Source organism: Cyrtonyx montezumae, unplaced genomic scaffold (genome assembly GCF_038088225.1).
Source record: "Cyrtonyx montezumae isolate F1298 unplaced genomic scaffold, pur_monq_1.0 scaffold_39, whole genome shotgun sequence".
Lineage (NCBI taxonomy): Eukaryota > Metazoa > Chordata > Aves > Galliformes > Odontophoridae > Cyrtonyx > Cyrtonyx montezumae.
The window spans coordinates 1,003,675-1,026,098 of record NW_027072044.1 but is presented as its reverse complement, the minus strand read 5'-3'; the positions used below and the strand labels follow the sequence as shown (position 1 = coordinate 1,026,098).

General features: G+C 50.1%; 2 protein-coding genes across 3 annotated transcripts; both read right to left on the bottom strand.

Annotated features, from left to right (window-relative positions):
• Window positions 1-417: 417 nt before the first annotated feature.
• Window positions 418-14,669, bottom strand: MBD3 (methyl-CpG binding domain protein 3). 2 transcript variants are annotated; one of them, XR_010622757.1, is made up of 9 exons: window positions 14,565-14,669; window positions 13,093-13,215; window positions 8,226-8,385; window positions 7,227-7,364; window positions 5,378-5,468; window positions 4,756-4,933; window positions 3,592-3,789; window positions 1,753-2,292; window positions 418-1,176 (listed from the first exon to the last, which is right to left on the bottom strand). XR_010622757.1 is itself a non-coding variant. In XM_065745945.1 (8 exons), the coding sequence occupies exons 1-7, from the start codon at window positions 14,576-14,578 to the stop codon at window positions 3,597-3,599; spliced, it is 897 nt and encodes a 298-aa protein (XP_065602017.1). In that variant the 5' UTR covers window positions 14,579-14,669; the 3' UTR covers window positions 418-2,292; window positions 3,592-3,596. The 2 variants fall into 2 exon arrangements, 1 of the variants encoding a protein (XP_065602017.1); XM_065745945.1 differs by having other exon boundaries at window positions 418-2,292.
• Window positions 14,670-18,481: 3,812 nt separating this feature from the next.
• On the bottom strand, window positions 18,482-20,377 carry LOC136054645 (cytochrome b-c1 complex subunit 10). The gene is made up of 3 exons (XM_065745965.1): window positions 20,328-20,377; window positions 19,565-19,699; window positions 18,482-18,565 (listed from the first exon to the last, which is right to left on the bottom strand). The coding sequence occupies exons 1-2, from the start codon at window positions 20,375-20,377 to the stop codon at window positions 19,579-19,581; spliced, it is 171 nt and encodes a 56-aa protein (XP_065602037.1). The 3' UTR covers window positions 18,482-18,565; window positions 19,565-19,578.
• Between the last annotated feature and the right edge of the window lie 2,047 nt (window positions 20,378-22,424).

Below are 22,424 nucleotides of genomic sequence, written 5' to 3'. Positions count from 1 at the left end.
GAACAGTGGTGTCAGCCTTTCAGCCACTGACGTGGTGCTACGTGTGCTTAGTGTCTATTTCCATTTAAATAAAAGGAAGCAGAGGCATCACTAGATATCAAAAGTTTACAGAACAAACCACCAAAACAGGGTCAGAACGTGGACACCACAGCCATGAGAACCCCTCCAGGGTGGGCTACAGACTTGTAGAGCTGAAATGCATGCAGTTGTTACCAGCACACCCCAGCAGCCTCTTAACCCAGAGGGGATACAGGACTCAGCAGCTTTCCTATTCTCCTCCTATGGGTCGCAAACACTGAGATCCAAACCTCAGAACAGAGCTCACCACAAAAACATGAACATCTCTCTGCCCACATCAGAGGAATACAGCACAGCAACTCCAGGCAGGGGCTCGAGGGAGAAGAGAAGAGTCTCTGCTTTGTGAGAAACATTTAATTCAACACAATGAATTACAAGAGGACAGATTTACAGAATAATAACCGTAACAGACTGTTTAAAAAGGAAAATCATCTTCACTGGCTGCAGTAGAAGGTAAAGATCCCTGAGGCAATACCTGGTACAGCAGCAGCAAAGCACAATTCAGTCTTCTTGCAGTACTCCAAATGAGCAGTATCAAAGAACTTTCTATTTTCACATCTTCAAGAAAAGTTAATACAGTATCAGTCACTTTGGCATGGGATATTTTTCAAGGGGCTTAACCCTACAGACATCACTAACCCCAGCTACTCCCAAAGGTTACTCAGTCCCCAGTCCCTCGCTGTTACTGCTAACCATTCTCACATGATAAAGGCTCTGGGAGCTACTTTCTTCCCCAAGTTTTGGGATACCAACAACTTGTACAAGTGGTTAGTGGCACAATATTTAATCCACCACTTTATACTGTACTCTCAGCTGAGATGTCCACGCATGAATTATGCAGTGGATACCCTAAGACTAAAATAACATCTGCAACCTAGTCAACATATTCTCCAAGCTATACACTCCTCCCCTCTCCCCATCCTCCCTCCCCACATAAAGCCCTTTTGAGCCCCAAAATTACCCCCCAAATGCTCACAGTTGTACTAGAAGAGACTGAGGAATCAATCAAGGTACCCACGGTGAAGCCAAATACTTATAAACACATTAAGGCAGGTTTCACATCATTTCATTTTTGGACACAAAATGCTGGTCACTTCACTGCACATGCAAATAAGAAAGATTTAATACTTAATAAAAAGCTTTAAATTTTTTTTTCTTTTTTTAGGTAACAATTATAGAAAAAAAATCAACCTTTTTGCCTTGTTTTTAAAAGAGGTCAGAACATTACTGCACATGAAAGCAGATGTGTAGAAACACCTATTGGAATGGATTCCCTTCCCTCCAAACACACAGAAACAGAGGTGAGGGTTCTTGGCACCAATAGAGAAAGAGGAAGACTTCCTCATTGTCAGTCAGAAATGAGTAATCCTCCCATTCTGAGTTGAGAAGGTCCTTCTGACCAGAATCAACCGAAGCAAAATATACCACTGAGTGGGTATACTTATCTGTTCTGCTATGCCTGGGCATACACAGAACTCCATATAAAAACGTGCACTGTAGTGCATTTGGTATGGTGTTGGAACTCACTAAAAACCAGACTGCCATTGACCAGTTCCTCACGTGTAACTTCCCCTACTCATCAAAACCTCAGGTGGAAGAGGCACTGGTAGTTCATCTCTGAGACTACACTGCCAAGACCAATGTGGTCTTGTGAGGAAAATGAAATTCACTGACCTGAATTGACACATGGAATGACAATCCACAACATAAAATGACCTCCGTACAGACTGGTACAGACAGCCCACAGCAGAGCAGCCAAGGAGTGAAACAGCATCTCTCTCACTTGCATCAGAGAGAAAATGGTTTCTGTGGGTCATCGTTAAAGGTACTGAGATAGAAAAGCCTGAAAAATGTAGCACCTATCACTGACCCACAAAACCAAAATCAAATTAAAAAGGACAGGAAGTCTGGTTCCTAATACATTCCCTCCCACTGTTTTATATTCCTTTATTCCCTCCCACTTTTGTTTTCCCCATTGCTCTCCCCCTTCACAAAAAGGAGGGGGAGCAGAGCTTATAGTCAAGTTCCATCTTCCAAACTACCCAGCAATGAATGAACCATCAGCTTCTTGGCTTTCCTGAAGTGTACATCAAAATGCTCATAGTTGCAGCTGGACTGGTGGTGCAATTTACTCTGCAGACACTCTTGGCTTTGTAAATAGTTGTGCTGACCCTGCTGATAGGGTTTATACTGGGAATTCTTAGGTGGAACTCCCTAGAAGAAAAAGAAAGAAAAGACCATGTAAGTTAGGAGATACTTCTGAACATCCCTGCAGCACCACTGCCAAAACATGGCCATTTCTTTATCTCCTGTTTTTCACCTTCAGCAGATAGTTTGTTATGCTTCTCTGCTAGGCCAGACCTCTGTAGTAGAAAGGAATGTGAGACATTCACTGTCCAAATAAAGCTACTGCTGGTCATGTGGTAAACCAGGAAAATATAGAGCCCAGATGTAAGATGGTATCGCTCCCGAACAGACTTCACATGAGAACCAACCTTCCAGCTCCACATAAATCATTCCTCATTCCACCTCATGCTGAAATGCAGCTGCCACTCCCTCCCAAAGAGGTTTTTCTTTTCTCCTGCTGTTCATCCTAAAGATCCTTTCTTCCTCCACATTCTTGACTCCTGCCTGACAGGCTCACACCACTGGAATCTGCACAATGCAGCACCCAGCACATTGGTGCCTTCCCCCCCCCACCTTATGCATTCCTACACTGTAAAGATTTATTATTCAGAGCTACTTTAGGTTACCAGACAATAAGAGGATTCCACCTGCACCCACTGTACATGTGAAAGTCAGACAGACTGAAGACAAGAAGCAGCTCTTGATGATAACTTTAAAGGCTGAGGGCACGTTTCTGTGAACCCTGCAGTTGGCAGCATTGAACAATCTGACTTCTCAGTTCTTCTCAGGTTCTGAACAGGTACACTCTTCAGTTACTTCCAGTTTACAAATTCCTGCCACAAAGTATTTTGGCCACTTCCCTCTTTTGGCAGGCAGGTTGCCCTTTATGAGTTCTAAACATGTTATTTCAAATTTCCAGCAATGTGTCCTCTCATTCGTTTTGCAAGAAAAATGCTTCCTGAAAAAGCAAAAGGGAACTGAGTCCATAAGACATCAGCTGTCCTGCTCCCCTACAGGATCTTCTTGCCTGAGGTAGTAATAAATAAACTGGGGGGGAAAATGACATCACAGAACATAAATTCTTAAGAACTGATCCACTTTCAAGTTAAAATTGTTGATGGGCTCCCATTCAGCATTACTGGTTACACATTCAGCCATTCCATCTACTGCAAACTTAAGGCCCAGAACATTTCATGACAATGCACTCACCACAGCCATCACAGTCAGCAAAATATTTGATTTCTGCAGGAAAAGCATGCCTTGAAAGTGCATGCTTAGAAACAAAGATTTGTCAGTATACGCCAGGGTTCCCTTGGAAAACATTCCTGCCTCCAGTGAAGCACTGTTCATTCAGTACAGTGAAGGTGAGAGAGGCTGCCACATTACCTGGACTATACATTCTCCATTTCCTGGTCATGATCCTGTTCCTCTTCCTCCTCCTCATCCTCTCCTTCTTCCTCAGCTCCTTCTTTCTCTGTAGGAGCTTCCCCATCTCTTGCTATCTCCTCTACGTGGGCCAGCATGTCAGCCATCAGAGCTTCCTCCAGCCTCTTCCGCACCTGCTGCACCAGCTCCTCTTGTTTCCTGCCCCAAATCAACCAACACTTACATCAATTCTCAAAGCTTCTTCAAGCAAAAGAAATACTGCTTGCAGACAAGGCTGGGCAGAAAAGCAGGACTTGGAGAGAGCTTTCTGCAAGAGCTGCACCATTAAAAACAAAAAATAAGCCTGGCATCATGCTTCGAAGTGAAGCTGAAAGAAACACCTTTGTTTGTCCACTTAATACTTCAATGTTACAGTTCCTTTTATCTCAAAGTCACCTAATACAACGTAAAGAATTGGTCAACAAACTGCAGCACATGGGACTGCTATTTCATCTCAGCCACAGGAAACCAGAAAGCTATAAACAGACTGTTTTTCCTGGTCCTTCATGTCTAAATCACACCCCTCAAACGTCATCCTGTAGTTCAAAAAGATTGACCAGCTCAACAGCCAAAGCAATTCCTGCCTTTACACACTGTTAATGAACGTGAAGTAGTGTGATTTCAGGTCTGAGAATGGAATATACTAAAGACATTACCAAGTGCTTAAAGGTGATTCTGACCAACCCTGATTTGTTGAAAGCAAGCTGTAGCTACAGGAACTGCATCCCAGTTCACTGTCACAGCAGTGGCTGATGTTTCTGGTTGGTCCTGTGCTGCCACAAAAGACTAAGGCGGTAAAAACACATTCAGTATTTTCCCAGGCATCCCTCTTCTTAAGAACACCAATGTTACTCAAGCTCATATGCCTTTTTCAATTAAAGGAGACACACTGATATGAAGAACAAATATGAACCTGAAACCTCAAAGTGACCATGGTCAAAATAAAAAACATGGTTTAAGTACATGCCTGTGTGAAAACTGCTTTGTGCAATCATTTTTTTTCTATCTTTCTGATAAAGACACATTCAAAGCCATGCTCCTCTACCAGAGGCTTCAGTCTGACATTGGAAAGAGTACTGTTTTACCAGAGGAAGACTTTTCAAGACTGATATTTCTGATTAATACCTAATATCTTCATCAGTCACCATAAATGCTTTGCAAAGTGGCTGTGAAGTGTTGAGCCACACGCCAGGATTCTTCTCCACGGCTGCAGACAGCTGCCCAGTGATGGGCATGGTGCTGGTGTGCAGAGCACTGGCTATGGCAGAGAGAAGGGTCTCATCAGTGCAACCAGGTCCAACCCCTGCAAGGTGGAGAAGTGATCATCAGCACTGTGTGCAACGAGGGACAGCAAATCGAACAGAAAGCACTACTTAAATGTTAATGGCAAAGCAGGTACTGTTATTTAGAAAGTCATCACGACACGAATCTCAGTCCTAAATGGTTCTAATTGCACCTGCACAACTCCCCCCAGGGTTATTTAATCCCAGATCAATCCCTCATTGTGCTAGGTAAAACACAGCCTGGGAGTGGAAGCAGTTTAAACAGGCACTGCTTCTGGAAAACAAACAGAAGTCAAGAAACTTTGCCACTTCCTCTCATTATGCTGCTCTCTCCCCTAAGAACAAAGGGAGGTCACAGGGCATTAACAGCTGCTGCTGGGGGAGGAGTGAGCTCAACCACAGCACCTCTGGATCATCACTGGAGCCAACACTGTCACCCCCGGAGCTAAGGGCAGGCTGATTACCTTGTAAACCTTTTGGAAGGTCCATTGTTTTCACCAGCTCCTCCGCGATGTCAAAGGCATTCAGCCCACTTAATTTCTTCTCCCAGAAGAGCTGCCATGAAAGAAAGCACTGATTGGTACACAACAGAGAAATGGATCTGACAGACACAGTGAAGGCTTTCCCCCGGGAGCAGAACATCACTGCTTCTGAACTGGAGCAGTGAGACAATGCTGCTTGCTTGCCTTTAAGCACACAGTATGGGACGGCATCGTTACACTCCTATTCCTTTTCTGCTGTCTCTCACACACCACAGAACTGAAGTTAAGGAATGTAGAACCCATCTGAGCCATGTTGGCACTCCTCTCGTGGTGTTTTTCATTAGAACTTTATCCTGAATGCTGCATTACAGCTTCTGCTCAAACTTAAAGACAAGCAAAGCCATGGTTTGGTGGGGAGATGGATACTAAAGCTGGCTACACTTTCATCTCTCAATCTGCCCATAAAAGGATGATCAGTGAATAGCTGGAATGCAAATTTCCTTGCAATAAAGTAACTTCCCCCAGGTTTAGACAAACTAAAGGTTCTCCCTAAGCAGGACAGACACGTTTCCTTTCATGCCTGTCAAAATCCAAGTGTTACAAACAGAAATGAGGACTGCAAAAGCCAAAACTCATCTGCTGGATATTCTCTAGCCTGTGACTTTCAAACAGGTGGATATCACACCAGATCATGGTGGTTTACAGGAGGAGCAACAGAACTGCCAACACACACACCCTTTCTGCTTAGGAAATGATGTTCAAAACCCAGCAGCCTGGCTTCAAAACGCAACCACCACTCCATTTCAGACAGATCCTAAATCACACTTCACATAAGTTCTCAAGCTCGCATAAAGTTTTTAGTCTGAGGTGTATTTTATGAGGTATTTTTAATGAAATCACTTTCCTCTTTGAATGATACATTTGAATGCCAGCAGATCTGCAAGAGCGTGAAACATCCTGGTAATTGGTACCATTGACAGAGCCTGAACATGCTAATAATGAAGCTGAACTTCTAGTTTCCAAAAGGTATAAAGATGGGCTCAGGACAGAAAAGGGTTCACAGGAACCCCAGTGAGAGCTCAGAGACAGCAGGCTGTCAGCTCCGGGCAGTGCTAATGAACTGAGAACGCCTTCCAAAGGCAGCTTTGAACATACCAGCCTCACTTGAACCACTGCCCAGCTTCGAAGCTGCACAGGCCCGAGTGCACTCTTTGCATCCTTTCACTTGATGAAATTAAGCTGAAAGATTTCCTTTACTACTGGGTCCGCTCTCTCGCTGGCAAATATACAGTAGGAGAAGAAAAACAACAAGAAACTTTGTCACAGCGACGTTCCAAGTGAATTTCAGACCATACTCAGAGAGGTGGAGCTAGCTAATAATGATATATCCCTCTGAAAAATAGGCACACACAGCGGGCACCATCCCTTGCACACATCACAAGCACCCCAGTGTGCACAGGGATGGGGATCTGGAACACAGAATTTGAACACTCTTGGAGCATCTTATAATGACTACACTAAATTGGTGATGACTTCTGTCCAACTTCGTAGATTGGACTTAATTTCAGTATTAAGTAAATGGAGTTTTAAACAGAACTGTGAGCTTAATGAAGATTGGAGTGCAGCTATAAAGGCACGTGGATGAACTGCATGCTCAAAATGTTTTCTACCCCGATTTTAAGAGCTGGGAGCACCATAAGCTCTGAAATCTCGAATAACCACAGACTCTCTGTCCAATGTTACAAACTTAAAACCATTAAACCACTTCTCAGCAGCAAAAAACAGGAGTTTCTTCCTTCTGGAAGAACAGTTTCTGAGCTCCAGGCCTCACCTGCCGGGGTTGGTCCACAGCTTTCTGTGGATCACTCTTCACCTTATTGCTGGGATGGTTGGTGATCTTCGTGACAGGCTGCTTGAAGATGGAAGCTGTCTGCCTGACAGGCAGTGCTGTGTTCAAATCAGGTTTGCCCTAAACATTTCGAAACAAAAGGAAGGGGGAGATGCCATGTAATATGTTTTTCACCTGCCAAAATATTACTACAGCTATAAAGATGCACAGCATGTAAAAGAGCAGCACTTACAGGCTTGAAAACTTGCCTGCTAAAAATGCATTGTACCCTCCAGATCTCAGCTAAGGCCTTTCAAACATAACCACTCATTCCCCTTTTTCACTCTGCCCTTAGATGCTAGTCACCCCTTCATCTACTTTATACAGTTTTATTTCTATTTTGGCAGAATTTAGAAGTCAGACCACTGATTTCACGCTTTGATATGACAAGCCACCTTAGGGACACCAAACCTCAAAGTTTTGATGCAGCATTGGCAGTTATGTGGGATTTAGAGAGCAGTTTGTGTACACAGAAACCATCCTGACCTCTCTGGTTTTACTCACAGGCATCCAGTACTGAATTACAACAACAGAGCTGGAATCAAATGCTTTTTCTTTTTTTACAAACCTTCGGATCTTAACCAAACTCACATTTATCAGCACTGATAACCACCAAGTTGGGCTAGATGAACTCGGTGGTCCTTCCAACCTTAATGACTCTAAGGTTTCACAACACGACTGCACCTTAAGTTACACAGAGGACAGGAATCGTGCTCCTTAGATCTGCCCAGCTCACCTGAAAATAGCTGTGAGATGTTTTGTTCTCAAGAATGCAGATACACTCTCTGCTTAACATATTTATGAGGTGTAGAAAAGCACTAAGGACAAACGCTGCTCATGCTGAGTGCTAATGGCTCCATAAGCTTATGACAGCTGTGGGCACACCTCTTCTCACCCACTCAGCACTGCCCCCTCTGTTAATCCCACAGGTGAACAACTTACTTTGGCTTGGTTGGAACAGTCGTAGCGCATCCTCTGTCTGTTCTTGTTCATTTTACTCATCAGCATTTTCCCCGTGCGGAAGTCAAAAGTGCTCAGGTCCATGGAGCTGCCCAGGTAGCGTGCCAGCTGGGGCTTGCTGCGGAACTTCTTACCACTGGGGCTGGAAAAGCACAGAAAGAAATCAGGAGGGGGACTGAGACCCTCTGCACTTCAGTACAGCATCTCTGTTGAGAGTCGTGTCTCTCTTCCTGAGCTCACGCTCAGCTCAGGATGGGTATCACTGCACTCACATCAACTCCTCATCATTACTGGAAGAGACAGAGTGCAGAACTTGTTGGAACGTGTTTAGAAGTAAAACTGAGACCAGGTAGAAATGAACAGCATAATGAGCACAATGACAGGAAGCAGTGGCACAGAAGCAGTCACCACTCAGTTGTCTCCAATAATAACACCTGTTTCCAAGGATAATCTCATTGTGTCTGAGAGGCACCAGAAGTCCTCCCCACACTCTTGTGCAGCAGCAAGGAGCAAGCAGGAAGGAGTTCACTGCCAACAAGGTGCAAAGCAATGAAATACAACGCTTAATTGATGCAAGAATAAAGGTTGAAACCTTACAACACACCCCATTAATGGCAAAACAGAAGAGGCTCTTTCTGAACACCTGATTTTACATGGGAGACTACAAGCTGGCAGGCACACACAAACCACTCCAACTCTTTGTTTTATCTTAGTAACAACAGAGCCTTTTGCACTACTACAAAAAGCACTAATTGAGTCCTTTTATATTTCGTGCATAAAGCAAAAAGCAGTCAATGCACTGTGACTGCAGTGAGAACTACAGCCACTGAGTACAAAGTCGTCTTCACATCTCATTTAGCATCACAACAATGCTGCTTTATTCTCTTAATTTCTCCCATTTCTGTTACTTTGCATCTTTAACACATCAAGCACTTTATTTTCTGAGGAGCAGAGGAGAGCACTGTGCATCCAGCAGGGAAGGTGCACACACAGACTGATAAAAGCTCACTTCATACACCCTAACGCAGCTTAATTGGGGGAAAGACACTTGAACACCAAAAACTCCAGCTGTGCCCTCCCCACTTTATGTTTCCTTCAATACATGGCAGTTAGTGCTAGGACACATCGGCCATATCACATGGGAGCAGGTTTATCTCCAAGTGCATGGTGCTGCTTTTGGGTTGGGGTAACCCCAGATACGAGTACATACATTAAAGACTTTCTTTGCTCCTCTGGAGGGGAGAGAGAGGTGTTATCAGCACAACTTACACCCACTGGACACAAACGAGCTCAGATGAGGTTCCAGTGCTCTCTGGAATCAGCTGGAGATCTGTAATTAAGTTACCTTCTGCTACTCCTGAAGCCATAATCACAGCTTCTTGTTCAGAGATTTCTACTAGAAGGCCAGGAATAACTGGAAATAATGAAGCTGTCACAGGCTGAGGGAAGCAGCACTGCTTCAGCAATGCAGAACACCCCCCAGTGCTGCAGCGCTGAGATGCTAACAACCTCTCTGGGGTCTTCTTTAGGGTAGCTCAAAGGAAAAAGCATTTTTCCACAATATTATCTGCTTCCTTTGAAAGCTCCATAGCAGGACAGACTGAAAAAAGCAGTGTGAGCAAAGGATTTCTAGTCCCATGGCACTGAAGGGCAGGAACAAGTCAATTAGACTGTATAGGGTAGACTGAATTAGACAGAAAGGGAAGAGGGGGGAAAAAGAAAGGGAAGAGGGGGGAAAAAGAAAGGGAAGAGGGGGGAAAAAGAAAGGGAAGAGGGGGGAAAAAGAAAGGGAAGAGGGGGGAAAAAGAAAGGGAAGAGGGGGGAAAAAGAAAGGGAAGAGGGGGGAAAAAGAAAGGGAAGAGGGGGGAAAAAGAAAGGGAAGAGGGGGGAAAAAGAAAGGGAAGAGGGGGGAAAAAGAAAGGGAAGAGGGGGGAAAAAGAAAGGGAAGAGGGGGGAAAAAGAAAGGGAAGAGGGGGGAAAAAGAAAGGGAAGAGGGGGGAAAAAGAAAGGGAAGAGGGGGGAAAAAGAAAGGGAAGAGGGGGGAAAAAGAAAGGGAAGAGGGGGGAAAAAGAAAGGGAAGAGGGGGGAAAAAGAAAGGGAAGAGGGGGGAAAAAGAAAGGGAAGAGGGGGGAAAAAGAAAGGGAAGAGGGGGGAAAAAGAAAGGGAAGAGGGGGGAAAAAGAAAGGGAAGAGGGGGGAAAAAGAAAGGGAAGAGGGGGGAAAAAGAAAGGGAAGAGGGGGGAAAAAGAAAGGGAAGAGGGGGGAAAAAGAAAGGGAAGAGGGGGGAAAAAGAAAGGGAAGAGGGGGGAAAAAGAAAGGGAAGAGGGGGGAAAAAGAAAGGGAAGAGGGGGGAAAAAGAAAGGGAAGAGGGAGGAAAAAGAAAGGGAAGAGGGGGGAAAAAGAAAGGGAAGAGGGGGGAAAAAGAAAGGGAAGAGGGGGGAAAAAGAAAGGGAAGAGGGGGGAAAAAGAAAGGGAAGAGGGGGGAAAAAGAAAGGGAAGAGGGGGGAAAAAGAAAGGGAAGAGGGGGGAAAAAGAAAGGGAAGAGGGGGGAAAAAGAAAGGGAAGAGGGGGGAAAAAGAAAGGGAAGAGGGGGGAAAGCCAGAAGGAACCAAATGATTAAAAACACTCCTGAAAGGGGAAGTCGGTACAGATTATACTGGAAATATCAGAGGAGGAAGCTTTGCATCCAGCAGGACAGCTCGCTGTGAGCTGCAGAACGCTCAGACCAGAAGATGGCATCAGAGCAGGAAGAAGCAGGCAGGAACAGACTGGATCCAGACATCAAATTTGAAACCACTGCTTAAAAACACAAAGGGATCTGTATGCTGTGATCCCAAAAGGAAGAACCAGCTCCAGCAGCGTTCTGGGCAGAGCTTTTGCTGTTGTCAGCCAAGGGGAAGAGAAAAGCTCCTGCTGCATGAAAAGCACGATGCTGCTTCCTCTTCTGAGATCTCTGCAGCTCCTGTCCTATTGAATGGGAACAGCAATCCACCAACAGGGATCTTAAAAATAACGTGCTGAGGGTTGTGCTGAGGTGCAAGGTTCCTGTTCTGCCACTTCAAAGCGTGGGGGGATTCCACAGCAACAGCAGCAGAGGCACTCAGGGCACTTTGCATGAAGCCTGCAGCTTTATTTGTCAGTGTGCACTCTAGTAATTCTGCAGCGGATTTAAGAGCTGCTTCTAAGTCAAGTCAGCTTACAACTAAAACAGTTCTGAAATGACTCAGAGCCCTGTCCCTCCTCCCTGGGGAAGCCTGGCCCAAAACAAAAGCACTGAGGGGTCAAGGAGAGAAACTTTTATCCCGTTGCAATATGGGGAACAAAGCTGTGGGGCTGCTGCAGCTCGGTGCCAGGAGCATGCTCAGCGGTGCTGAAAGGATCAGAAAACAAAATGCAGCCAAAAAAAAAACCCCAACCACCAACAGAACTCAGCAGGTTGTGCTCCCAGTGAGGCACAATGCACACAGAGATGGTGCTCCAGCAGTGATGGAGCTGATGTGCCTTTGAATGCAGAGAAGATGAAATTTCTCTATTTCCATGCACAGAGCAAAAGCTTTGCTTTACATTTTTTGCATTTTGTTGTTGTTGTTTCTTTCTGATATATGAAGACTTAGACCCAGAAGAAAGAAATTTCAATGCAAAACTGCAGAAATCAGCCTCTTCTGGATGTGGCTGCAGGTCCTGGTGCTGCGAGCACAGTGCTGAGCTGGGAATTCCCTCCTTCCACACTTCCATCCCTAAAAAGCAGAGAGCCACGAAGCCACGAGCGATTCCCATGCTGCCTACCAGCAGCCACACGGCGTTATCACCACCCAGGGCTAACAAAACAGCCCCACGAAGCCCTCATTCACTGCTCAGGGACTTTGTGGGTGTGCTCAATGCACGCAGCTCATTCAGGGCACGCGGCCACCAGGTGCCCACTCTCAGCACTCAGCTCAGCCTTTGTCTCTGCACTGCGAAGCAGAGCGCTGCCAGCTCGCTCCCTCCTCCTGCCTCACTCCACGAGTCTCCTCCCCTCTGCTCTCCCCATTTCGCATCCGCCAGATCCACACAACTTGGGAAGCGAGGGACAAAAGGCAAAAAAAACCCAACCCACCAGCCCACTCCGGATGTTGCCTGCCTTGTAGTGAAACAGAGATGGCCGTGACCTATGTAAAAAGGGTGGGTGATCAGAAGTGTACGCCTAAAGCCTCGTGCTGGTTATTAAGGCAAGATGCTTTTCCATCTCTTCTCACTCTTTTCCTCCTCTTCCTCTTGTGTGCTGCCTGCATCTCACCCTGAGGAGCTCCACACCACTGCCCCACTGTCCCCATTACCGGTGGCAGCAGGATGGTACCAGGTCCTGGACTCGCCCTGGAACTCCCACACCTCTGTGGGGTGCAATGAGACAGCACAGCCACAGAAAGCAACAGTGCAAACCCACCAGGACCAGGTGAGCCCTCAGGCCACACAAGACATGGATGGGCTGCCAAAGATGTGGCCCCACGGACAGGTACAAACAGAGCTGCACAGAGCAGCTGTAAGCCCTCCTTCCTCAGGTGGGCACGAAGAGCATGAGAAGATCCCACACAGCCAGAACTCTCATTCTTCATGAACTGCTGTGTTTCCCTTCTTGACACACATAGCAAAACCTCCACCCCTCCACCATCAGCCCCACTGTGCTGCCTGACACCATAAAGCAACTCCTGCACTATTCCAGCTGGCAATTCCCAAAATCCTGCAACACAGTACGACGCGTTTGCCTCCCAAAGCAGACTTCATACAGGACAGAACTCTGTTACAGGGCTACAAAAGGAGCTCTCCAAACACAAAGCACAGGAGCTGCAAGGAAAGCAGTCTGTGCTGCTCACCTCGGATTGGTGTTAATCCCCAGGGCCGGCGATCGCACACGGGAGCGTTTGTTTCCAGTGATTTCTGATGGGAAGCTGTGCACGCAATTGTCCACGCTCACTGCCTCTGTGTGCTCAGAGCAGCTGGGAGAAAGAAAACAGCCAGGTAAGCAACAGGCAGAAATAGCAGAGGTATTAATAAAGCGCCACTCGTAGATTTTCCACTCTGAGGTAATGCAAAATGCAACAGTAACCAAAAATTAGTGCAGCGGGGCCACATTATACCTTTGATCCCTGTCCAAATTGATATAAAGGGAAAATCCATTATACCTTGGGAATAATGTGGCACTTATCCTCTCTCCTTCCACTGTTTCAAGTGCCATTCTGAGAGCACAACTCTACAACGAGGTCCCTGGGAAGCAGAGCGGCTGGCTGCACCCCCAGCTCTGCACGTGGGACTTTCCCCTCCCTGGACCCAACACTGTGGGGGTCGTGGGCACCTCCAGCATCAGATCCCGACAGCGAGCACCTGCCACTTCGCTCAGTGCACAACGCTAATCCACACCGTCATAACGTGGTGGTGAAGATGAACCCCACACGTGCACAGCTGACAACACATCCCACCGACCACAAGGGCCGGGTGAGAACAGCGAGGCACCCACACTGGACTCCTCCAGCCCTGGGTTTGCCCATGGGGCAGCTCCCGGTGCTTGAAGGAAGATCTGCACGGCCCACCCACGGCTGCATGAAACGCTCATCTCCATCTCCTCCAGGCAAAGCAGGCGTCTCCCGGCCATACACCTCCCCGGCAGCACCACGCACAGGTGAGCACACCCCACACTTCCGAGCCCTCTGCCTTCCCTCGACCCCAAAGTCTCACGGGAGAGGCAGCGTGCTCAGCCCTGGGAGGACGGGACCCTCCTGCTGACATCCTGAGCACACCTTGCACCCATCGGACCCACTGCCGTGCAGCACCCTGAGGGAGCGAGGGCACTGCCCAGGGATCATCCCGCAGCACCCATCTTGTGGGGCAGCACACAGCGGGGGGTGGGCAGCTCCAGCGCCCCAAAGCAGATCCCTAGTACCCCAAAGCAGACCCCCAGTGCCCCAAAGCAGACCCTCACCACCCCAAAACAGATCAGTGCCCTAAATCAGATCCCTAGTATCCTAAAGCAGACCCCCAGTGCCCCAAAGCAGATTCCTAATACCTGAAAACAGACCCCCAGCGCCCCAGAACAGCCCCCAGTGCTCCAAAGCAGATCTCCAGTACCCCAAAAGAGATCCCCAACGCCCCAAAGCAGATCCCTAGTACCCTAAAGCAGCCCCCCAACACATCACCCAGTGCCTCAAAGCAGATCCCCAGTACCCCAATCCGGACCCCCCAACACCTCCAACCCACCCCCCTAAGTCCCAACGCGGGACCCCCACCCGCAGCCCTCGCAGCACGGAAGCAGCGGCAGTGCCCCCCGGGCCGTCCCCCCGCCCGCTCCCACCTCTTCCGCTCCATCTCCGCCGCCGCGGCCTCGGGCCCACCGCTCCTCGCTCCCCCTCCGCCCGACGCCGCCGTTTCCCGCGCCCCCCAACGGCCGCAGCTCCTCCCGCTCCGCTCACGGCCCCGAGCGCGGCCTCCGCTGGGCCACGCCGCGGCCCTCCCTCAGCCGCGACGCGCTGCGCCCCGCGCCGCTCCACAGCTCCGCCCGCCCCCGCGGTTCCGTTCCCGCCCCCTCACCGCACTCCGCCTCTCGCAGGGCCGGGGGCGCCGGATCCCTCCGCCCGGGCACGCCGCGGGATATAGTCCCTGGGTAGCGGCTGCCTGTGGAGACCCACCCATGGCGCTCAGAGCCCCAACCCCCCCTCCCCCACCCTCTCCTCTAGAGACCCCCACAGAGCGCCCCCCCCCCCCACCCCAAAGGGGACTCCTCCCCCACCCCCTCCTCCAGAGACCCCCACAGACCCATCCGCAGAGCCACCCCTCTCTACCCCCCCCCCCCTCACCCCCTCCATCCCCTCACCCCCATCCTTACCCCCGCTCCTGACGCCGCGCCCCCCCGCGCTGTCCCGGCAGCGCCGCTTTGGGCATCCTTCCCCCCCTCCCCTCCCCCTTCCTCCGGTTCCCGCCGCTCTTCCCGCGCGGTCCCGCTCTCCCCGCGCCCCCCGCCCGCTCGCGCCCCCTGCAGCTCCGGCCCAGCGCCGCAGCCCCCTCCCCATTCACCCCCCTCCCCCCCCCCCGGGCTGAGTGGGACATAGGGTCGTCGTAGATGGGACTGAACGGGAATGAACGAGCTGCGGGGGGGGGGTCACCGCACGCCCCCCCCCACCCCCGTGGGTGAGATGCGGGGCTGCTGAGAATGGATGGATCGCCGCAGGCTGAGCGCGGTGAGGGCGTAAAGGATAACGGGGCTGTGGATTAAGGGATGGGATGGGTGGGGTGTGGGTGGGTCACCGTGGATATGGATTCACGAAGGGCGTGGGGGAGGGAATGGGCCACCCTGAGTGCTGGAGCTGGGTGCTCAGAGGTGGTGGGGTCTCCTCTGGAGGCTTCCAGACCCAGCTGGACTCCTCCCTGCACAAGGGAGCTGCTTTGGCAGCTCGATGACCTCTAGAGGTTCCCTCCAAGCCTTACAGTTTTCTGTGACGTGACCCCACGGACAGGCCACGCTGCCGTGAAAGGCCATCGAGAACGTGGCCCCGTGGACAAGTCATGCAGGATGTAGGGCATGGACAAGTCACCAAGGATGTGGGGCCGTGCAGGACATGGAAGCAGCCCCCAGGGACAGATGAGCCACCGAGGGCACGGACCCCACAGGCAGGACAGCCCGAAGCTGAGCTTCGTCAGCCTGTTGGATCTCCCAGTTGTTCCTCCAGCTCTCGTCGGGGCAAAAAAAGCCATCCTCACTTAAGAAAAAAAAAAAAACCAACAAAACGTGGCTCATCCGTTTCAAACGAGCACAGCGGGAACGACACGACGTGAGGAAGGATGTGAGGCATGTGGGGGGGATGAGAGGAAACCCGGTCCCACACACATGGGGCACAGGCTGCCCAGACACAGAGGGAGAAGTTCTCAACGGCTTCAGAGGGGCACAGGGTTGCAGTTGCTGGTACAGGAAGGATTTTCTATGTCAGATGCCTGACAGTGGGGATTGTGCCTGTAGCCAGCACAGAGCTTGCATCCCACCTCGCCAGGGTTGTCTCCTGGATGAACACTTTGGAAACACTTTGCTCTCCCGTTGTTATTTCCTGCAGTCTTGAACACACAAAGCTCTAACCGCCAGTATTGATCAAAACCACATCATTTTTCATAGACCTACTTCCCCTTTTCCTGTGACTTCTCTCCCCCTCCCATCCCAACAAAGTGCCTGCACTCAGACACAGCTCTTTCACTAAGAGGAAAGAGGTGTGCGCACAGGAGCTGTGGCATAGCATTCCTGAATTTGCTCTTTTTCAGCACAGCGAACAGGAAAACAAGGAGGGGATGCTGGTGTGCTGGAAGCAAAGCCCCAACCCCAAAACCCTGAGCACAGTGACCTGAAGATGTCCCTCTACGGCTGGGGAATAGATTGTGCTGTGAGTGGGGATGGAGATACCGACCTACAAACGTCCACGGGATAACAGCAGTTGGGAAATGGGTTTTCACTGACAGCTGGTGCAGGAAGAAGCCACGGGAAGGAAGATGTTTCTCCTCCCAGGACCTCATGAAGAGTTTGGGCAGCAACTCTGGAGCTCAAGGGGAAGATGCTCCAGTGTTCCTCTGGGAGCGCTGCTGAGGTACGGAGGTGTGAGGAGATCCTGCTGAGCACGCTGGGGTGCCAGGCAGCCTGCCTGGCTCCGGGACCAGCACATAATCCCACACGTTGGATTTCTGCTCAGCCCTGTGCTGAGCCCTCTAGCGGAGCTCTCCTGCTTGTGAAAGGGGAGCTTTCCCCCGCGGGTCTTTGTGTTTCGCTCATTTCTTCCTCCGTGCATGCGACGTTGCATCAGTTCACTCTGAAAAATAATTAACTGTTAGAAAAGAGGCGAGACTGAAAGCTAGAAAGATCACCCCCTGGCCATCAGAGGGCAAGTGCTCAGACTGTGACAGAAACTATCCGAGAATGCAAAGATGTTCCTACTGGAGAATTTCTGAAGAACGCCCGCTCCCGTGGAAGGAGGAATACTAGAAATGACATTAGGGAGAGGCTAAGGGTTAATGGCAGGCAAAACCATCACTCGAAACGCAGCAGAAAACACAAGCAGCTGAACCATCGCCGAAGGGCAAACAAATCCAAAGTCCGTCCCCTTCTTGCCATGCCTGCCTGTGCAGGCAGCTGGGGTTTTGAATATGCCTTTCTCTTATAAGAACCTCCTCATCCAACAGCACTGCTACCGCTCAGTCCTGGCTGCTGATAACTCCTCGTGAAAGACAAAACTCGGGGACACCGGGAAGCAGGGCCAGGCCCTCACTGAGCCATTCTGGAGGCAGCAGGAGGAGGATCAGCCGCCCACAGGGACGAGCCCAAACTAGGTCAGTACTGGAGGCAGCAGCAGCGTGTTATGCCCATCATGTTTAGACACGTTGAGCAGGTAGGAGCACAGACTAACTGTTCAGGTCTGACCGTACGGTCGTGATGACGTATGGGGTTGTCTGACTGCCACTTTCAGGGCAGTTTGGGTGAGAGTGGATCAACAACGCTGAGTGCAGCACAGGGCTACGATGCCAGCACTTCCAGGCACAGTGCCTTTACCTTTCAGGAAACAGCCTGGAGTTCAGGAGCACGGCTCGAGCCAGCAAGGTGACCGTTGGCCATCCCACCACAACCTTCAGTACCACCCTGCTGGAATGAGTTTTGTCCAGGAAAATAATTGCTTTTCCCCATACTGCTCATTACCAACACTGCTGCGTTAATGCTAAAGCCATTACTCTGTTAGGTAGCTCACTTCTCCTGCACAGTGACACCATTTAGCCAGATTTTACAACAGTTTTCCACTTATTTATTAACAGTGCCACTCAGAAGCCTTCAAACCTAAGTGTAACACCCAAGCAGCACTGTCACTACTACCAAAATAAATATCTTCCCTAAAGAGATGCTGCTGAGCTAGGAAACAGCACCTTGTTAAGGGTAGCTCAAAAACTACAGCAGCATTCACAGGGGTGAGCAACAACTACAGCAGCTGATGCCTGAGGAAACTGCACAGGAAACAAGGCAAACCTGTGCACACCCTCCTTGGGGCACGAGTTCAAACGAGCTGAAGATGCAACACAAAACATGGATGAAGAAGGCAACACAGCAACACCAGTGTATCATTCACTTGGTTTATTCTGTACATCAGCTTTTTAAATTCCTTGCATTAGGCCCAGATCAGCTGTGGAAGGGATCAGAAGAGCACGAGGCAGGCTGGGTGTGAAGCAGACCAAGTGGTCACAACTGTCTGTGGCAGAGTTGGGACACCACAGGCTCTTCTGCAGGACTGCCAGCAGACAGGAGGCTCCAAAACACTCAATCCAGCAACACAATCCCTACAGTAAACACAAAGCAGTCATTAGGCAGTGCTTCCTGCAAAGTATAGCAGCCAACACTACAGACAGATGTCAATAAAGCTCTGATATCCAGATCTAAATTCCTGCTACAGAAACCAACACCAGAACGCAGGCTTTTATGACTCTTGAAGGAACCACAGGCCACCACAGAAACATCCTCCTTCTCTACAGCAATATGCTTTCTCCAGATACACAGCAACACTCAAAAACAGAGAACGTAAGCTGTGGTCTCAGGAATGCATCCATGTTCCCACTGCTGGCTCAGACAATTTTTAGATAAAGAACACCCTTACTGCATGGCTTAACTGTCCCTGCACGACCTGAGAGCTTTTCCTCTCAGTGTCTTTAGAATAAGGCAAAAAAAAAAGTCATAAATTTCCTATCTGCAGCAAGGAATAAAGTAGTTCTAATCCTGCTTACCACCTGTGTGTGTACTGAGGGGCCCAACAGAAGGTGCTGCTTTAGCTCTATGGATGGTCAGCCTTAAAAAAGACTCAGTACATTCCATATGTAATTTAAAAGGAATGGGAAGAACACACCAATAAAGCCAATTTTCCAATGATTTTTAGTACTTAGTAGCCAGCACTGAAAGCTTAGCTTATTTTTGATGATTACTTGGAAGAGAAAGGCATCTGGACTTGGCTAACAAAGCTAGTCTTGACCTTTAAGCCAACACAGCTAAGATTAGAAGTAAATGGATCTGCACAAAGTTCCAGTTTACACCCAGAACTTCACTCCTCAAGAATCACAGTACGCTGTGGAAAACACACCGCTAACAAAATAACCACTTGAAAATTATAGCCTTGATAATATTTCATTCTTATAAAACTCTGTTAAAGACCAACACCAACAAAGAGCAAAACACTGAATAATCAAAACAAGGAATACTGTTTTGGACCTGGAGAAACAGGACGCATCAACCATCACATCCAAACAGCACTACAACCTCAGCTAACAGCTGCACAAACCAATCCTTACCGTTAGAAGAAAGCTTAGTCTTCAGTTTTATACTTGCCACTGATGTAGGGAACGTACTGAAGGACAAGTTTCCAGTCTGTGATCCATATCACACCCGTACCGGCCACACCACCCCACGTAACCAGGGTGGGAGTCCTAAGGGAGAGACAAACGTGCACAGGCTGACTTTAATTCTTCCCTGGGCAAACACTCACTGTAAGGGAGCTAGGAAATCCATTTCAGTCAAGAAATTTCTTGCCAGAAACCTTGAACTCCACGTACATAGGGGACAGCTTCCAGAATAGCCAAGATGTTGTATAGGAAAGGGTAGAAACGCTTTTATTTAAAGGAGTGGAGAAAAGACAGACGTGCTGGTTTATGGCTCTGCTTTTGCAGCTCACACCCCATCTGTTCTTGCCTGCGGGCTGCCACCGACAGCAGCAAACACCTCTGACACAACCGGGGCAACGCGGGAAGCCAAACTCACCACAGCGGGATCAAAACCCTCCCCTGCTTCCCCCCGACACCCCGAGCGCTCCGTGCCCAGCTACAAACCAGCCCGACAGCGCCGACCCCATGCGGATCGCGGCACGGCCTGGGTCAGAAAGGACCTTAACGCCCATCCGCTCCCAACAGGAGCACGCAGAGCTGCGGGGCTCCCCTCGAGTGGGGGAGGGGAGACAACCACCCGAGGCCCGCTGCCTCCACATTCTCCGTCCCCATGGGGCGGAACCCGTCACCCCAACGTGCGACCCGGCCCGATCCGGCCCGGCCCGGCCCTCACCAGTTGCGCAGGAGCTGCACATAACGCGGCCCCACCAGCCTGCTCAGCATCCCGCCGCCTCAAAGTCACCCCCTCTGCGCTTGCGCCACCGCGACACCGAGTGTCGGAGGACCCCCGGCACGCGGCTGCCCGCGGCGCTGCCTGAGCGCGGCGGTGTTGCCATAGCAACGGGCATGCCTCCTTTGTCCCGCGCGGGATTGCGGCCTCCTCGTCCGCAGAGGGTGCGTGAGGGGTTGGGGTCGACCCCACAGCGCTGCAGGGACGCCCTATGCCCGTGGGGGAGCAGAGAGATGAGCCTGAGGGGTCGGGCCTGTCCTCACAGCGCGGCAGGGATATGGGGGATGGCCTCCGTCGCCGTGCTGCAGTGAGGAGGGAGGCTGTGGGGCTGGCACTGTGCTCACTGAGGGTGTGACTGCCTGTGTGCACAGGCCCTGAGGGTTGGCCCTAGCCATGCACAAGGGCAGAGGTGTGGGGTTTTGGTGCTGGAGGAGGGTGGTGAGCCCTGAGACCTGGCACTGTGTCCGGATGTGGAGTCCTCAGTGCAAGAGAGATGTGGGCCTGCTGGAGTGTGACTGTAGTGGGCCACAAAAATGATGTGAGAGGACGGAACAGCTCCCTGCGAGGACAGGATGAGAGCTGGAGCTGTGCAGCCTGCAGGAGAGAAGGCTCTGGGGGAGCTGAGTGTGGCCTCTCAGTACCTAAAAGGGCTGTAAGAAACGGGGGGACAGACCCTTTAGAAGAGTCTGAGTGATACAGCAAGGGGAAATGGGTTCAGACTAAAAGAGGGGAGATTTAGAGTGGATATAAGGAAAAAGCTTTGTATGATGAGGGCAGTAAATCACTGGCACGAGTTGCCTGAAGACGTGGAGACACCCAAGGCCAGGGGATGGGGCTCTGAGCACCCAACAGAGCTGTGCGTGTCCCCGTTCACTGCAGGGAGTGGGACCAGATGGTCTTTGGAGGTCCCTCTTCCAACTCAAACCATCCTACGGTTCTAACCGAATCTCACACAGAACAACAACAAAAAAACCCACCCTGTTGTTTTGTTGGGGCTTTTTTTCCTCACCAGAATTCACACTTTGCACGACTGATTTCACGCTGACAGTTTGGACTTTTTCTCTGCCTAGATACCAGCGGGGCGACGCGGGTCACCGAACCATGCTGACTTTGGGGTTCATTTCTGCACGTCGTTTCCCCGGTGCCCACGCTCCAGCTCGTGCAGGAGGAAGTCAGACAGAGCTGCAGGGCACACGTTCCTGCAGGAAGCTGCTGCCTCTGCCACTGCCACCGTGGCGATGGAGGGGGGAGAGCCTGGCTTTGCTTTCTTCACGTTGTTTTAGCTCGGTGTGTTGGAGTCACAGAAACAGCCTCAGCTCTGGCTTTGTGAGGAAAGTTTCCTGGGTGCCATGAAGAAAGAGAGAAAACCCACAAAGACATAAAAAAAAGAGCTCCCAACTCAAGAGGCAACGGAAAACATCTCAGTGTGTATCTTCAGAAGAGCCTTGTGGTTTTTCAGGCAGTTTTGGGAGCGTTTCCTACTGCTTTACCACAGTCCAAGCAGACAGCAAGAGATAGAGTAATGCTACCAATTTCCTGGTTCAAACAAAGCAACGGCAGTGTTATCATTCTTCCAATATATTTTGCTGTCATCTGCAGTTTGAGTGCTGCACAGAGGGATTTGCTGTCTGCTCTGGACACCACTCCTGCTCGCTCCCTGCAGAAATTCCTTACTGCTGTTGGGAGTACAGTGCTCACAGAACAGCAGGGACAGCGCCGTGCAGAGCTGCACCCCAAAACCCCATTCCTGAAGGTAAGAGACTGCCCATCTGAGGGTCACCTCACCTGGCTGTGGCACAGATGGTGTCGTAGGTTCTGAAGCAGAAGAGGGGCAGCAAACCTGGTTGCCCAGGGGGGCACCGCAGTGAAGTGTGGGGCAAACTGCTCAAGGCTGCTCTGCAGCACCTCCTGCCCTCACTACACCCCCAGCCCTTTGCCAGCATTGTGTTCAACCCAGTGAATCTCTTCCCAGCTGCAACCTTGCTCCCAGGCACGCTTTTCTCATTCCTTTATTTCTGGATTTGGTACAACCTTGGTTTC

Coding starts and splice junctions, on each gene's coding strand:
- LOC136054645 (XM_065745965.1), bottom strand. CDS start 20,377: ATGCTGAGCAGGCTGGTGGGGCCGCGTTATGTGCAGCTCCTGCGCAAC. Junction 19,700..20,327: donor GTGCAGCTCCTGCGCAACTG/GTGAGGGCCGGG, acceptor TCTCTCCCTTAG/GACTCCCACCCTGGTTACGT.
- MBD3 (XM_065745945.1), bottom strand. Junction 8,386..13,092: donor GGGATTAACACCAATCCGAG/GTGAGCAGCACA, acceptor GTGCTTTTCCAG/CCCCAGTGGTAAGAAGTTCC. Junction 7,365..8,225: donor ACTGTTCCAACCAAGCCAAA/GTAAGTTGTTCA, acceptor CGAAATGTTTAG/GGCAAACCTGATTTGAACAC.